Raw genomic sequence first — 15,464 nt, forward strand, 5'->3', positions numbered from 1 at the left:
CATGTGTTTACCTCAGACAAATTAAGATACATAAAGCTCAGTACCAAGACTTGTTTTATGCGTATGGTACTGAAAATATTAGTTATAAATTAGAGATTGAAAGTTGAACAGCCCCTAAGTTTTTCACATATTCTAATGAATACATACCTATTCAACTAAGTAAGTGAAAATTTCTGTACCATTCTCACAAACCAATACCATGAGTACATTATAACGAACCACTGGATCAAGATGGCTTGCCTTTCAAAGTTAAGAGTCGATAGGACCTCTAAGAAGTCATTTGGCCCAACTACCTCACCCCTTTTATAGATGAAGAAACAAGTTCAGGCAAGCTCTGTGACCTGCCTAATGAAATTCAGCAGTTAGGGGCAGGACTCCAAACATAGCTCTTTATGCTACATAAACTGGGGTGTGTACTACAGTACTGAGACTACTTTTCTTCTTTCTTCTGAATCAAACCTAAATATCATTCATCTTTTTTCCAGATCATGTTTTAAATGATCACTGGGATCATTTAAAAAGCCCCCAGAACTTAGATTTTTTTACTAGTTTTATTTAATCACATACAAGTCTTACAAAAATGCCTGAAGTAATGTGAACACCTGTCTTTCCTAGCTATCAAGCATAGAGTACACCTGGTTGAGTAAAACAAAAAGGAGAGAGGGTCTATTCAAGACCATTAAGACCAAAGGCAAACTGGCAAGTATTCTGCAGAAAGCTATTTGGCAAGTGTTCTGAAAGTGTTCCAGCTAGGTGGAGTACCTGTTCTAATACATGTGTACATCACCCTGAATATTCTGCAACTCACTCCTGTGGGGCAAAATGACAACTGCTAAAGGCAGTATGCGACAGACCCACATTCTATATAGAGATCCATTTACAGAAGAGATCCATGCACACATGTGCTGTCAAGAAAGTATAGCAGCCTCCCCCAACTATCACCACGAATTTCCTTTGTGTAGGACCTCACAGAATGTCAGGTGCTTTCCAGGAAATACCAAAATCAGACTGAGAGATTCTGCTTGGTTTACAAAGTTGATCTGAATAATTTAGTCTGGAAAGACAATTTCTCCCAGGGACTGCATTGACTTTTGCCTTCAAATCTTGACTCCAATGCCTACAAAGGTACCTTTAGTATAAGGACCTTTGAAGAGAAAAATCCATTATTTCTTTTCTTTCTTGAGAGCTGTTTTCTTCCCTCCTCCTCTTGAAGGTTTGCAGTACTTTGCTTCCATCTGAGCCAGAAAACTGTCTATTTCCTTTTGTCGATCCTTTTGTCTGCTCTGTTTGAGAAATTAAAACACAAGCTTTCAAAACACAACATTGTCCATAAAGACAAAAAGTACATTAGTGGTTACCAGGGCCTAAGGGAGGGGAGAATGGAAATGATTGCTAATGGGTCAGGGTTTCTTCTGGGGGGCGATGAAACTATTCTGGAATTAGTAGTGATTCACTTCGTGAATACACTAAAAACCACTGAATTATACACTTTAAAAGGATGAATATATGATACTGAATTATATCTTAAAAAATTAAAACAAAAAGATACCCATAACACCATACAGGTACACACTCCAAAGAAAATATTAGCAACAAGAATCAGAAAATGAAAGTGGCAGCAACCTTCAAAGACAACATGGTAAGATCACCTGAATTGCTGCTTTCAAATTATCCATCCCTTCATCAAGTCCCAACTCCTTCCTGCTGGTTTCTGCTTCCTTAGCCTCTTCCTGAGCCTGAAACAGAAGCTCACATGAGACTCCACAGTGACCTAGAAAATGCTTAAAATAAACTCTTTCCTAAAAGCAAATCTACAAGACAAAATCTCTTCCAATGTGGGAATTATATTAATAGTTTAAAAAGAATAAAGTTACATAAATATCTTATTCATTAAAAGCAAACAGTAGCTCCACTGATTCCAATTAGCATTTCCAAGTCTGAGCTTTTCCCATTTCTACTTGCAAAGGGGTCCATTAGGACTCTGAAAGTCATAAACCACAGGGTGATAGAAAGGGAGGCAAAATGTTAGGAAACAAGGAAAAGTCACTTAGCCAAGGATCCTGCAAAAGTATTGCCAGGATACAGGCACTTAAGATTCCTCCTCTGAAAACTCAATTTACCACATGTGTTTGGTGGCAGCCTTGTGAGCTACCAAAGTTTAAAATTATTTCTCCTGAGTGTTCAGAAGAAACAAAATTAACAAATTCAGTTTTAAAATTTCTTTACTTGGTTTCAAAGCCACAGTCATTTTGCCAATTTTTGCTAGGGCACTCTTTCCAAAGTATCACAAGAACTCTTTTGCAAAGTTTAAAAGTTTCTTCTTTTCATTAAGGCAACATGTGACTCTAACAGGCCCCAACCCCCAGCAAATTTTCTAAATAACAATAAATACTAGGAATGATGATATATTAGGATCTTGTTATCTCAGTAAAAATACAGTTTCCATCTTCTACTTAGAGTCCTTGAATGTGAATTATCTCCCTAAATTCTGCCTCCCAACCTCCAAGTTCCCAAATTTGCTGGACAGTCTAAACTATGCCACTTCCCCCACCTCAAACTTTAAGGGGAAGTTTCTCAAGCTAATTTATTGAGTACAGCTGTGCTGAGTTTCACCTGAAAAAAATGATTACCAACTTAAAGACAAACTGTCAGCTTGAGTCTAAACAGATACAGCCTTTGAGCCAAAGGATGATCTTTACATACATTCCAGTTCTCGCTGCAGCTCACTAACACAGAGATGGCATGGCCATTTATCTAGGCAAGTCAGGCTGTTAAAATTTCCACCCAAAAACCCCAACTTCTCCCCTAAAAATTCAGCTTTACATCATGTGTATCTTGTATCTAAAAGCTGCAGACTCACCTCTTCCTCCCCCTATTCAGCTACACAAAATTAAACTTTGGGTACCCACCAAAGATCTAAAGTCTTAAACTGTCTGCTATCCATGGAGTTCCTATTAAGCAAGCCAGGATGAGGCAGTATTTCCCAAAAGATGAAAGGAACAAATGTTTGCTACATAGAATTCACTCCCTCCCTTAAACTCCCCTGTCCTTAAGCAACCTTCACCTGCTGCACCCCCCACCTTCACTATTCCAGTTTAATATGGGTGTAAAGCACAAACCATAATCCTTGATTCTCAAAAAAAAAAAAAAAAAAAAAAGTGTTTCTTAAGATATGGTCAGAAAGACACCATCAGAGAAAAGTTTTGGTAATGGATGGTGTATAACATTGTGAACATAATTAACAGCACTGAATCCTATATTTGAATGTGGTCAAAAGGGGGAAATTTTAGGTTGTATACGTTACTAAAATAGAATTTTTTAAAAAATAAACCATAGGACTGTACAAGACAATCAGAGAACCCTAACGTAAACCATGGACTACAGTTAATAGTACAATTGTAATAATATTCTTTCATCAGTTGTAACAAATGTACCAGACTAATGCAAGGTGTTAACAGGGGAAATATATGGGGGGGCTCTGTAATTTCCACATGATGTTTCTGTAAACCTACAACTTCTTTAGTAAAAATAAAAAACAAATTTAAAAAATAATAATAGTAAAAAGAAATACACCAGAATAAGTTAAAAGTGTTTGTTTAAAAAACAAAACAAAACAGGTATTCTGGGTCCAACCCAAGACTCAGTCTCTAGGCAAAGTCTAAGGAATCGGCAATTTTAACAAGTCAGTCTCTGCCACGCGTTTCCCCTCAACTGAGTGAGAACCAAGCAGAGATACCTGGACTCCCATTACATTATCTTCTGAAGAATACTTCAGCAAAGCTCCAAGAATTGGCCCATATGAAGAACATTTCAGGATCACTTTAAGATGGTATTATTTAAACAACTCACACAGTAAAATTCTCTTGAGCATAACAAACTGAGAAAAAAAGTTTCTCTGGTATGTTCATTTTATTAGATGAGAACTGTATAACAAGTTAACCCTTATCCTTATTTCAGTGGTCTTGTATATAGTTCCATTATTATAAATACCTTTGAGTTTTTTTTTCCGGAAGCATGCAAGATATAAACAATAGCTAGCATTCAAAATCATACCCTCCTTTTCCTTGCATTCATCTTTTGCTTCGATTCTTTGACAAAGGCATTATAGGATGGGACCTCTCCCTTGTCAATGGCTTGCTGAATAATGTTCCTTATTCTGGGTTCCTCTGTGTACTGCACACACAGCACCGACTCCATGATCTGGTCCATATCACCCTTGAAGTCCAGATAGGCCTGTTTAATATCAGCCAGCTCTTCTTCAGAACCTTTGTATGTTTTTTCAAAAGCTTGAATGTCTTCTAGCGATATCTGAACAAATAAGAGAAATAAAGTTTAACTTTGAGAATTTTATTTTAAATAAAAGTTATACTAAAGATATACTATACTAAAACTAGAAATTTAGGTGTTGGTTTCTTCTTCTCAAACACAACGTTGCATAAGCCAAAATTGCTGGAAGGAACCAAATTTTCTAGGCCTAAGCTTTTTTAGAGTTCTCCCTAGTCCAACCTTGAAAACTGCTGAACTAGTGACATGAAAATTTTAATCAAGTTTCCCAAGGAGGGAAGAGACACAGAAGAGCATTCAAGGCTTGCATTTGGGTATGTAAGATAAAGCACATCCTGGGGGAAAAAAAAAAATCCTCCCTTTTCCACTGCAACAATCAACAGGACACTAAAGCCACATTCCAGTAAGTATACATTATTTTTAGATCAAACTCAAATTCCTCATTCCTATAGAATTAACAAAAAATACAAGGTCTTAGAGGCATCCAATAAACGTCTGTTGAATGAATGATAGGAACGGTCACAACCTCAAGTCCCCTACCTTTTTGAAGAGTAACCTCCAATACGCTTCCCAGTCCCGGTCTTGATTGAGCACAGCAGAGTCCTCGTCCACTGTTCCCTGCTCATCATACACTGCTCTCTGATCTTGATCACTCAGAACGGAATAGACTTTTCCGAGGATCTGCGGAAAAAGGGATCCAAAAGTCGCCTTGGACCTACCAGAGAAATGGCGCCGCGAAAAATGATTAGAAAACGCACTCCATCCAGACCGGGACAGGCGGTCAGAATCGGAGGAGGCCCGGGGGGCCCGTCCGCCACCGTGCGAGGGCCCACGTACCTGGAAGCGGCGGGTGGCTTCCTCCTTGTCGCCCTCGCCCACCCGGTCTGGGTGCACCTGCAGGGACACCTTGTGGTAGCCGCGTCGGACTTCGCCGTCTGAGGCCTCACGTCGCACGCCGAGCACCCGGTAGAGGTCGGATGTGCCAAACACTTCCTCGCACAGCTCCAGCAGCCCCATGCCGGGGACCGGGCCGTAGCCGGCGGGTACCTCTACGAAAACAGTGGTTTCCAGATAGAGCCCCGGTCGGCTTCCTTTTCCCGCGCAAAAAGCCCAGGGCGTCCGCGTCACAGGAGGCACGGGAAGGGGTGGGGTCGCAGACGAACGTCGCGCTTTACGGCGGCCGCAAAAAGTGGCGTGAGCAGCCCGGCGTTTGCCTGGGGGAAACCGGCCCAAAAAGGTGGGGTGGGGCATGAGCCAGTGACCGTCTCCTTGCTCCCAACGGGAAACGGTCTAGTCCAGGGACCTCTCTGTTGTGACAGCAGGTGTAACCCGGTACCCACCACACCCTCTTCTGCGCCGCCCTCCTCCCCTGACACTGGAAATCTCGCGTCTGTTTTCTCCCCCGTCCCAATAGCTTATTCAATATTAGCAACGCGCTCATATTAGGTTGAATCTACGAAGTTGCCGTGATTTCTTGTGCCTCCCCCCCAACACTTTTAAGTAAAAAACAATCTAAGTTCGGCACTTGACAATTTCATATGGTTCAACCTAACGGTTAATCAGAATTCTGTTCTTTTTCAAAGATTATCCTGCTATTAGGGGTACTGATGCTATGGGCCAAATAACTTTGGGACTGCTGAAGTACTTCCCCTTGAACCCTGCAAGGAAAAGTCTAAATTAAACAAAACCCACAAAACACCAGTCTTTAAAACTCATCTGAAAGCCTATGGATTTGACATTTATTACAGAATCATTCCCACTCACCTTCCAGCCCAGAGTCATCTCCCACATTGGAGATAATGTAACCCAAATCCTGATCTTAATAAAAATAGAAGCTGCCTGCCTTTAACTTTTTAAAGCTTTGTAAAGTTCAAAGCTGGGTGTGAACATGTTGAGTTTGAGGTGCTGAGGATATGCTGGTGCAACTATCAAAGATGGTGAGAAATTTGGGCCAGTAGATCCAAAGCAAGGCTAGGGCTGAAGTAAAGTTTGGGAATCAGAGAGAGGGCAAAAATCACAAAAAGTGTGTATATACAGATGTTAGAGGACAAGGTGAATATTTAAGTTGCTGAAACTCAGTAAGTCAAAATAATACATTACCTTAACTATTTCACATCAGCTCCCTGACTGGTTAGCACTTTGCAGAATCACAGTCTTCTCTGTTTCACCAATTAAAATTTCTCCAAGGACCCCAATCCCTCCACAGATTAGTATCTTTTAAACTTTTAGAGTTGCCATGGTTTTCAAATCATTTCTTTCCCAGATCCAAGATCAAACCCAGCTAAAATCAGTTCCTCTGAACCTGTCCTGGCTTCAGTCTCCTCAATGCAAGGGGAGGCCTACCAACAACAACCCTGGAGGAGCCTTGATGACTCCAGAATTTGAGGTGGCTGGTAATTATTCTCAGAATATAAAACCCACAGAATACACTGATAGGGTTTTAGAATCTCTTCAATAAATTTCCTATATCCTAGTCCATCCTAAAATTTGAAATCTGTATATATCAATGTGTACTAAAACTGTCTTATCCATTCTTGTGGTTGTAGAATCCTGTGGTTGTGTTGAAGCAGATAATGTGTTATCTTATGTGTTCTTTTTTGGCAAAGCAATCATTTGTATTATGAAACTCATGATGTCTAAACCTGGTTCTATCACTGACTTTCTAAATGGAGTCTTGAAAAGCCCCCTATCTTTGCTCATTTTTTCCCCTACAGATGACATATCTTGGAAAGGGCTTTTCAGATACATTAGGTCTTGAATTCTAGCTCTGCCCAGTATTAACTGTGTGAACTTGGGCAAATTTCCACCTCTGAGTCTCAGCTTCCCCATCTGTAAAATGGAGATAATCCTACCTACCCTTATGATACTTTATAATCCTCACAAATAACCTTGTATGTAAAGGGCCTAGAATGTATTTAGCTCCTTTACAATGTTAGATTTCTTCCAGATTCTCATCTTAAAAAATAGGCTATTAGCCCTCAAGCAATTTTCAAAACCAATCTACCTTTTTAAATCTGAGATTATGTGTCAAGCAAGAATATATAAATCACAAATTACAAAAACAATGAGCTGGGTAACTGTGTTCATGAACTGGGGGGATGACCACAAGTGATTAAGGAAAGAATTATTTGGGATGGGACATAGACATGGAGATTGGGGACTCTGAAACACCATATTCTTGCAAGGCAGCGGACTATAAAGTTTTTCAAGAGACCTAGGGCCCAACCCAAAATTCCAACTTCTTTCCCTCCTCCCCCACCACAGTCACTGTCTTTCCCAACAGGAAAGATGAAAAGAGCAATTGTTCCTAGACCCACCTCTGTGTCAGATAAGAACAAGTCTCTCTCCCTGGGCCCTGCTCAGACCAGGGCTATAGAGGCCCACTACCCTCTCCTGCTTCCAGAAGAGCATGGGTGACTCAGAAAACTCCATTTATTGACCTCTGAATCTATCAAAATTAGGAGACCTTAGCGACGTTGCTCCCACTGCTATGCACACTGAAGTCAGCTGGATTCTGCTTCTGCAGTCTCTGTATCTGTTTTCTGAGAAGCTAAGAGAACTTCACGTGCCCGTTTCCTTCGCAGTCTCTCAGCATTTGTGATCGTCATAGGATGCAGAGGGAAAAAGCCAGAAAGACCTAAAAGCAACAGGAATTTCATTCATTGTGACACAGTACAAGCTGTTTTCTAGAAACTCTGCCTCACTAAATTGAGGTCTAATAGAGACCAGACCCAGAGTCAAACTCTGTCCCACCTCTTCCCCAGTCCTGACCCCCATTTTACTGCAAAAGTGCAAGGAGATAATGGATGTTGTCTTCTTCCTAACACTATTCTTATTTGTAAAACGAATACACACAGAGATGACCATTCAAGACACACTATTCCCATCTTTAGCATAAAATTCAAGTAACGCAAAAAGTCATGAAAGAGTCTACAAGAGGAGACTCAGATTCAAAATGGCAATTCGATCAAAATGTCGACTCCTGCCTCTAGGTAATGAAAACCATTCTTCATTCTCATCCTAGGGCTGACTTCAACTTAAAATCCCCTCAGTGAGATGAGACCAAGACTGAGTTACCCAGAAGCTTTTCCACAGGCTTAGAGAGGTGGGCCCCACAGCCAATCCAATGCTGGATCCTCTCCAGGTTGAGGGCAACCAGCTTTTCTCCATTACTGTTGGGTAGTGGATCATAGGAACCCAGCTGCTCCACAAAACGGCCATCCCTGGGACACTTGTTGTGAGCAGCCACAATGCGAAAGAAAGGCCTGTTGGTGCAGCCTCCCAAGGCAAGGCGGATGGTTAGATGGCCCCCATGGTAGGCTTTGCAGAGGAGGGTAGCTGTAGAGAAATAACTGGTTAGGATGCACAAAATGGGCAAAATGGGATAATGGGAACAATCTGGTTCCTCCATTGAAATGTTCTTCTTCCAACCAATTCTTGTCCATGTGGCTCAGATACTACCTTCCTTGTGAAACTCCTCTTACCCACTACAGCCAGAAATGACCTCCTCCTTATCCCCCAATCCATTCATTCCAGGCTTGCCCTTACTAGCTCTGTGACTTTGTCAAACTCTTCTATTTCTTAGATCTCAGCTGCCTCGTTTGTAAAATCGATGTCATCTACTTCATAGTGTTTCACAAAGGATTAACTGGAAAAAACGAAGGCAAGGATCAAACGTAAACCAGTGTGGCTGTTCAGGTTCAGGATGCCTCCAGGAACCCCAGGGACGTGCTATGCCATCTCGTCCCGTACCCCGGACCCTGCGATCGCCCATAGGATCTCTCGGCGCCCCGATCACTCACTGAGCTGGACCATGATGCAGCAGGCTTGCACTGGTCGCGACGACTCGTAACGTCCCGCTGCCCGCACGGCTTTAAAGTCCGGGTTCGCACATGGGAATCACGCAGAAGATGAGCGCAGCGGAGCTTTCCGCCGCGCGGGGGAGAACCCAATCTCGAGTGCCTGTTCCGGAAGTGGATGATCTGCTCGCCCGGCCACTTCCGCTTGTCACCCCTAAACTTCCCATAATGCAACGCGGCGGCCCACAGAGTATTTTGGGCTCTGGCAAGAGACGCACTACTGTTTGCGTGTTGTGGGAGTGGCTGTGCGAGCTGCGTGGGCGCATCTTCCCTGCACTCGGTTAGGATCGCCGGATGGAGTGAGAGGTGTTGGGAAGGTCCCAGGAGCGACTAAGAGAAGTGCCAAATGCTTTACAAGTCCATCCATTCCGCAAACGTATTTTCAGCACCCGTTTGGTCTGAGGTGGAGCTGAGAACGCCCTGCTCCCAGGAAGGTCACAGTTTGGTGGGGAGACGGTGAGGTTACACCAAAGTAAGATCAATACAAAGTGCCGGGGGAGCCGGGAAGGCAACGGGATACCTCCTGGGTGCCTCAGGACATCATAGAGAAGGTAGCCTTAGGGCCGAGACTAGAACTATAAATTAAAGTTTATCCTTTTTAATTTTCCTCTCACCATCCCTCCTATTCGCACCACCAACCCCCATGGAAGCAGTCATTCCTTAGGGAAATAAAAGAGGAGGAAGCCCTTATTCCTAGTTTTGCTGTTCCGTGATCCAGTAGGGCAGAAGTGAAATATGGTTTCTTTGGTATCTCTAGCCCTAGGATACGGCCTCAGTTGTGAGGAGTTTTGCATCGATTATCAGGTAACAGATTCTTCATGGATCCCTTGTGGTTTGGATTCCATGAAGGTACCCGTGTTAGAGGGTGTCAGTACATACACCTGGAGTAACAATCTCTCCATTCAGCTTGTGTTCACCATTGGATCCAAAGGGCCAGGGCCTAATACGCTCTTTGCCTTATACAGTGACCCCACTAGCCATTCAGTATACCCTACTAACTCCAGAACCACACTTATAAATTTTGAATCCCTTATTTCCATTTTTTATTGTCAACCAGTAACATAGTCAATGAAAATATGAGTGGGCTTGTTTATGGTGAAGATTCGTTTGTTCTCCAGCCCCAGGCCTCATATGGTGAAACGTCCAGAATTTAACTTCTCTGGGAAGCGAAGAGACTCTCTTATTAGAGTCCCATACAGAAAATTCTTCAGCTGGAAGGATGGCAGAAAGATGGATTTCCAAAGCCAACTGTCTCCTGTACCATATGGATCTCTGCAAGCAGAGCCTCATCTTTCAATTTCAGCTGCATGAGAAAGGAAGAAAGGGAAGGGTACATGTCACACCTGTCATACTGATGCAGCCTTGGAGACCCCTTATTTGTGAGGCATTGCCAAAGAACAAAGTTCCTTGGGATGGAACTTGTTCTTCCTATACTCCCTATTTCATGGAAACTCCATTAAAAGACCTCAGAAAATGGGTGTTGATAACATGGATATGTTCAATTTGTGAAAATTCATCAAACAGTATGAACACTTACGATTTGAGCATTTGCAGGATAGCTCTAACAAAGTTTATATTTTTAAAAGTTTCACATTATTGCCCAACATGTATTGGATTATATAACTCCATTTGTATATGTAATATCCCTATTTTGCAAGTAACAGAAAGGGACCAAAGACATAGGAATCATAGACTTATATTAGATATGAATTTAATTTTAGAAATCTAGATGAGTGGTAGAGACATTCAGTTGCCTACTGAATACCCATTCTCTCCTTTCTTACTAATACAATCTTAAGATTTTTTTTTTAGGGCAGCAATGCAACCAGCTAAAAAGCCTTATTTTTCTGCTTCCCTTGCAGCTAGAGATAGTTCACCAATTGTGGCCACCAACGGTGGCAAAGGAAATGTAAACTAACATCATAGAGTGGGATACCTTGGAAGGCTCTTTAAAGGGAGGTGAACTAGAAAGTATGGCCCCTTTGTCCTGTTCCCGTTTGTTCTTTATCCTGCCTGAAACATGGATATGGTGGCTGTTATTAAATTCCTGTCTTACAAACATTAGGGATGGAAACTTTGCTACGATTGGTGGGGCAGAGAGAGAAAAAAGTTTAAGTCCCTATTGACGTTGTGAAGCTGCAGTACCCAATCCTGGACTTTTCATCAGATGAGAAAAATTCAACCCCTAATTTGTTTAAGCCACTGGCTTTCAAATCTCTATTACTTTAATTCATAACTGAATAGACCAGGGGTTGCTGAGCCTAATCCAGCCTGCCACCTGTTTTTGTAAAATTTTTTGAACAGCCATGCTCACTCATTTATATACTATCTATAGTTGTTTTTGTACTACAGTGGCACAGGTTAGTGCTTGCCCACGAAACCTAAAATATGTACTATGTTGCCCGTTAGAAAAAAACATTTGCTATCCCTGGATTAGACCAACCTCTTTATGCTGTGTTGAATAGTGTCTGTCCAAAAACCCATCTACCTAGAACCTCTAAATGTGACATTGTTTGGAAACACGGTCTTTGCAGATGTAATAAGTTAGATGAGGTCATACTGTATTAGGGTGGACCCTAATCCAATGACTGGTATCCTTATTAGAAGAGAAAACAGGGACACACACAGAAGGAGAACACCATGTGAAGACTGAAGCAAAGACTGGAGTGATGTGTCTATAAGCCAAGGAATGCCAAGGATTGACAGAAAACACCAGAAGTTAGGAGAGAGGCAGGGAATGGATTCTCCCTCAGAGTCCCCAGAAAGAATAAACTGCCTATGGTTTAATTTTGAACTTCTGGCCTTCTGAACTGAGAGATAATAAATTTCTGTTGTTTTAAGCCACCCAGTTTCTTGTAGTTTGTTATGGCAACCCTGCAAAATTAATAAACTCTTCATTTTACACATGAGGAAAATGAAACCCAGAAAAATTAATGGCAAAACCTGGACTTAGGTCTACTGACTCTCAGGCTAGCTGTCTTTCTGTTAAACTATATTATCTCTATAGAGGTAGAAGAAAGATCCCTCATGGTAATATGTTAATTATTCCAAACCCAGCAGCCTCATGATAATGAGAAAGATGGTAAGAAAAGCCTCTAGAAAAATATTCACATCATGAAATGCTCTAAAGCTTGGAATTAAACCAATACCTTCCTCCCAGTTTCCCAATATCAATAGAGTGCAATTTCCAGTCCATGCAAACAGATGCATCTACATCCATACCTTTACTGTGTACTTGTAGGCCTGCTCAGCTTCCAGTTGTCGTCCAGCCTGAAAAAAAGAGCAGGACCTGGTGATGACATGTCATAAACATTATGGTGGGAAAAATACACTGCCTGAAACATTTCAACCTAAGGCAGAAGATTCCACACCTTCCCAGTTAAGAATCTCTGCATTCAGTATTGTGTTCAAAAAGCATGATGTATACAACCTGCTCTCAAATATTTAGAAAATAGAGAGGGAAGGAGGGAGGGAGGGAGGAAAGAAGGAAGAAGGCAAAGGCGGCAGAGTGTTAAAACTGGTGGATCTGGTTATCTGGGGTGGTGGGGGTATACTGGAATTCTTGTATGAATTTGTATTATTTTTCCGACTGTCCTGTAATTTTGAAATTATTTCAAAATAGAAAAATAAGAAAATAAAAAAAAGAACCTCTGCATTCAAAGGGGAAGCAGGAAAATGAAAGGTGACAGGGAAAAACAGATTTTAATATTTTTTAAAAACCCTTCCATTTCATAAAGCTTAAGAACACCTTGGCCTGTCTTTTCTTTTTTTCTGAAAGCACTATGCTATTCAAATAATACTAACATTTATATTAGTACTTACTTAACATTTATATAGTACTTAAAACTATGTGTTTAAGTGCTTTAATATATCCTTTTTAAATTTATTTTTATTGTAATAAAATATATATCAAATGAAATTTACCATTTTAACCATTAACTATACAACTCAGTGGCATTAATTATTTTAACAATGTTGTGCTATTACCACCATCCATTACCAAAACTTTTTCATCACCCAAATAGAAAGTTTGTACCCATTTAATAGTAACTCTCCATTCCCCCTTCCACACAGCCCCTGGTAAACGTTAACCTAGCTTCTGTCTTAATGAATTAGCTTATTTTAGATATTTCATTTAAGTGGAACCATACAATATTTGTCTTTTTATGTCTGGCTTATTTTACTTAGCATAATGTTTTCAAGGTTCATCCATGTTGCAGCATGTATCAGAACTTCATTCCTTTTTATGACTGAATAATATTCCATTGTATGAATATACTATCTTTTATTTATTTATCTGTTGAAGGACACTTGGGTCATTACCACCTGCCCACTACTGTGAATAATGCTGCTATTAACATTGATGTACAAATACCTGTTTAAATGTCTGCTTTCAATTTTGGGGTATATACCTAAGAGTGGAATTTCTGGCTCATATGGTACTTCTATGTTTAATGTTTTGAAGAACCACCAAACTGTTTTCCACAGCAACTGCACCACTTTACATTTCCATCAGTGATGCAGGAGGTTCCACTTTCTCTACATTCTTGTCAACACATATTATCCATTGTTGTGTTTTTAATAGCCATCCCTCCTTGTAGGTGTGAACTGATATCTTAATGTGGTGTTGGTTTGCATTTCCCTAATGACTAATGGTGTTGAGCATCTTTTCATGTGCATATTGGCCATTTGTATACACTTCTTTGTAAAAATGTCAATTCAAGTCCTTTGCCCATTTTTCAGTTGGTTTGGTTGTCTTTTGTTCATTGAGTTGTGGTAGTTGCTTATATATTCTGGATATTAAATCCATACCATATATACAATTTGCAACTACTTCCCCCCACGTGTAAGCTGTTTTCACTTTTTGATAGTGTCCTGTAGTGCAAAAAGTTTTTTATTTTGATGAAGTCCAATTTATTTATGTTTTCTTTGTTTGCTTGGGTTTTTGGTGTCACATTTAAGAGCCCATTGCCAAACCCAGGTTCATGAAGATTTCCTTTTATGTTTAAGTGCAAGAGTTTTATAGATTTAGCTCTTAAATTTATACTGATTCATTTTGAGTTATTTTTTTGTACATGGTCTGAGGTAGGGGTCTGATTTCATTCTTTCGAAGGTAGCTATGTAGCTATCCAGTTTTATCAGCACCATTTGTTGAAGAGACTATTATTTCCCCCATTGAGTGCACTGGGTACCCATGATGAAAATCAATTGATTATAGTTGTGTGGGTTTTTTGTGAACTTTCAATTCTATTCCATTGTTATACATTTCTATCCTTATGACAGCACTGCACTGTTTTGGTTCTGTAACTTTGTTGTAAGTTTTGAAACTGGGAAGTGTGAGTCCTCGAACTTTGTTCTTCTTTCAAGACTACTTTGGCTACTTGGGGATCCCCTGAAATTCCATGTAAATTTTAAGATGGGTTTCTCTATATTTGCAAAAAACCATCATTGTGATTTTAATAGGGACTGCATTAAATCTGTAAAATGATTTGTGTAGCATTATCATCATAACAATATTAAGTCTTCCAAAGAATGAATATGGGCTGTCTCTCAATTTATTTGGCTCTTCCTTAAGTTTTTCCCACAGTTTTTTTTTTAATTCAGTTTTACTGATATATATTCACATACCATACAATCATCCATGGTGTACAATCAACTGTTCACAGTACTATCATCTAGTTGTGCATTCATCACCCCAATCTATTTTTGAACATTTTCCTTACCCACAGTGTTTTGTAGTTTTCAGTGTACAAGTCTTTTGCCTCTGTGGTTAAATTTATTCCTAAGTATCTTATTCTTCTTGATACTGTTATAAAAGAAATTGCTTTTTTTAATTTCTTTTTCTGATTGTTTATTGCTAGTATATAGAAATGTAACTGATTTTTGTGTGTTGGTCTTGTATTCTGCAACTTTGCTGAAATTTACTAGTTCTAAATTTTTTGTGTGGAATCTTTAGGGTTTTCTACATATATAATCATGTTATCTGTAAAACAAAATAATTTTACTTCTTCCTCTCCAATTTGGATGCCTTTTATTTCTTTTTCTTGCCTAATTGCTCTGGCTGGATTTCCAGTACTATATTGAAGAGATGTGGCAAAAGTGGGCATCCTGGTCTTGTTCCTAATCTTAGGGGAAAAGCTTTCAGTCTTTCACCAATGAATATGATGTTAGATGTGATTTTTTTAAAATATATGGTCTTCATCTTGTTGAGGAAATTCCCTTCTATTTCTAATTTACTGAGTGATTTTATCATGTGTGTTGAACTATGTCAAATGTTTTTCTGTGTTAATTGAGATTATCATGTGTTTTTTTCCTTCATTC

The 15,464-nt window shown here is 40.1% G+C and overlaps 3 protein-coding genes across 7 annotated transcripts in view; all 3 read right to left on the minus strand.

Annotated features, from left to right (window-relative positions):
- Nucleotides 1-532: 532 nt before the first annotated feature.
- On the minus strand, nucleotides 533-5,595 carry DNAJC9 (DnaJ heat shock protein family (Hsp40) member C9). Its single transcript, XM_037803958.1, has 5 exons — nucleotides 5,122-5,595; nucleotides 4,825-4,965; nucleotides 4,054-4,308; nucleotides 1,650-1,736; nucleotides 533-1,283 (listed from the first exon to the last, which is right to left on the minus strand). Exons 1-5 carry the CDS (start codon nucleotides 5,533-5,535, stop codon nucleotides 1,164-1,166), a joined length of 1,017 nt encoding a protein of 338 aa, XP_037659886.1. The 5' UTR covers nucleotides 5,536-5,595; the 3' UTR covers nucleotides 533-1,163.
- Nucleotides 5,596-5,645: 50 nt separating this feature from the next.
- MRPS16 (mitochondrial ribosomal protein S16) lies at nucleotides 5,646-9,261 on the minus strand. The gene is made up of 3 exons (XM_037803959.1): nucleotides 9,087-9,261; nucleotides 8,362-8,622; nucleotides 5,646-7,921 (listed from the first exon to the last, which is right to left on the minus strand). The coding sequence occupies exons 1-3, from the start codon at nucleotides 9,097-9,099 to the stop codon at nucleotides 7,788-7,790; spliced, it is 408 nt and encodes a 135-aa protein (XP_037659887.1). The 5' UTR covers nucleotides 9,100-9,261; the 3' UTR covers nucleotides 5,646-7,787.
- Nucleotides 9,262-10,158: 897 nt separating this feature from the next.
- CFAP70 (cilia and flagella associated protein 70) overlaps nucleotides 10,159-15,464 on the minus strand; it is a 106,297-nt gene continuing 100,991 nt past the window's right edge. For all 5 annotated transcript variants that reach the window (XM_037804780.1, XM_037804777.1, XM_037804778.1 and 2 more), the window contains 2 exons: nucleotides 12,366-12,413; nucleotides 10,159-10,446 (listed from right to left, as the gene is read on the minus strand). In XM_037804780.1, coding sequence (XP_037660708.1) covers nucleotides 10,351-10,446; nucleotides 12,366-12,413 — 144 coding nt within the window. In that variant the 3' untranslated portion in view covers nucleotides 10,159-10,350. The remainder of the gene's footprint in view (nucleotides 10,447-12,365; nucleotides 12,414-15,464) is intronic.

Source organism: Choloepus didactylus, chromosome 15 (assembly GCF_015220235.1).
Source record: "Choloepus didactylus isolate mChoDid1 chromosome 15, mChoDid1.pri, whole genome shotgun sequence".
Taxonomy (NCBI): Eukaryota; Metazoa; Chordata; class Mammalia; order Pilosa; family Megalonychidae; genus Choloepus; species Choloepus didactylus.

What these genes read in the sequence shown, in the direction of transcription:
- MRPS16 (XM_037803959.1), bottom strand. An exon ending in GCCTGTGGAAAAGCTTCTGG is followed by an intron (nt 7,922 to 8,361) that starts GTAACTCAGTCT and finishes TGTTGCTTTTAG; the next exon opens with GTCTTTCTGGCTTTTTCCCT.
- DNAJC9 (XM_037803958.1), bottom strand. Translation starts at nt 5,535, where the DNA reads ATGCCCCACCCCACCTTTTTGGGCCGGTTTCCCCCAGGCAAACGCCGG. An exon ending in GGAGGTTACTCTTCAAAAAG is followed by an intron (nt 4,309 to 4,824) that starts GTAGGGGACTTG and finishes TTATTTGTTCAG; the next exon opens with ATATCGCTAGAAGACATTCA. An exon ending in TGAATGCAAGGAAAAGGAGG is followed by an intron (nt 1,737 to 4,053) that starts GTATGATTTTGA and finishes CTTCTGTTTCAG; the next exon opens with GCTCAGGAAGAGGCTAAGGA.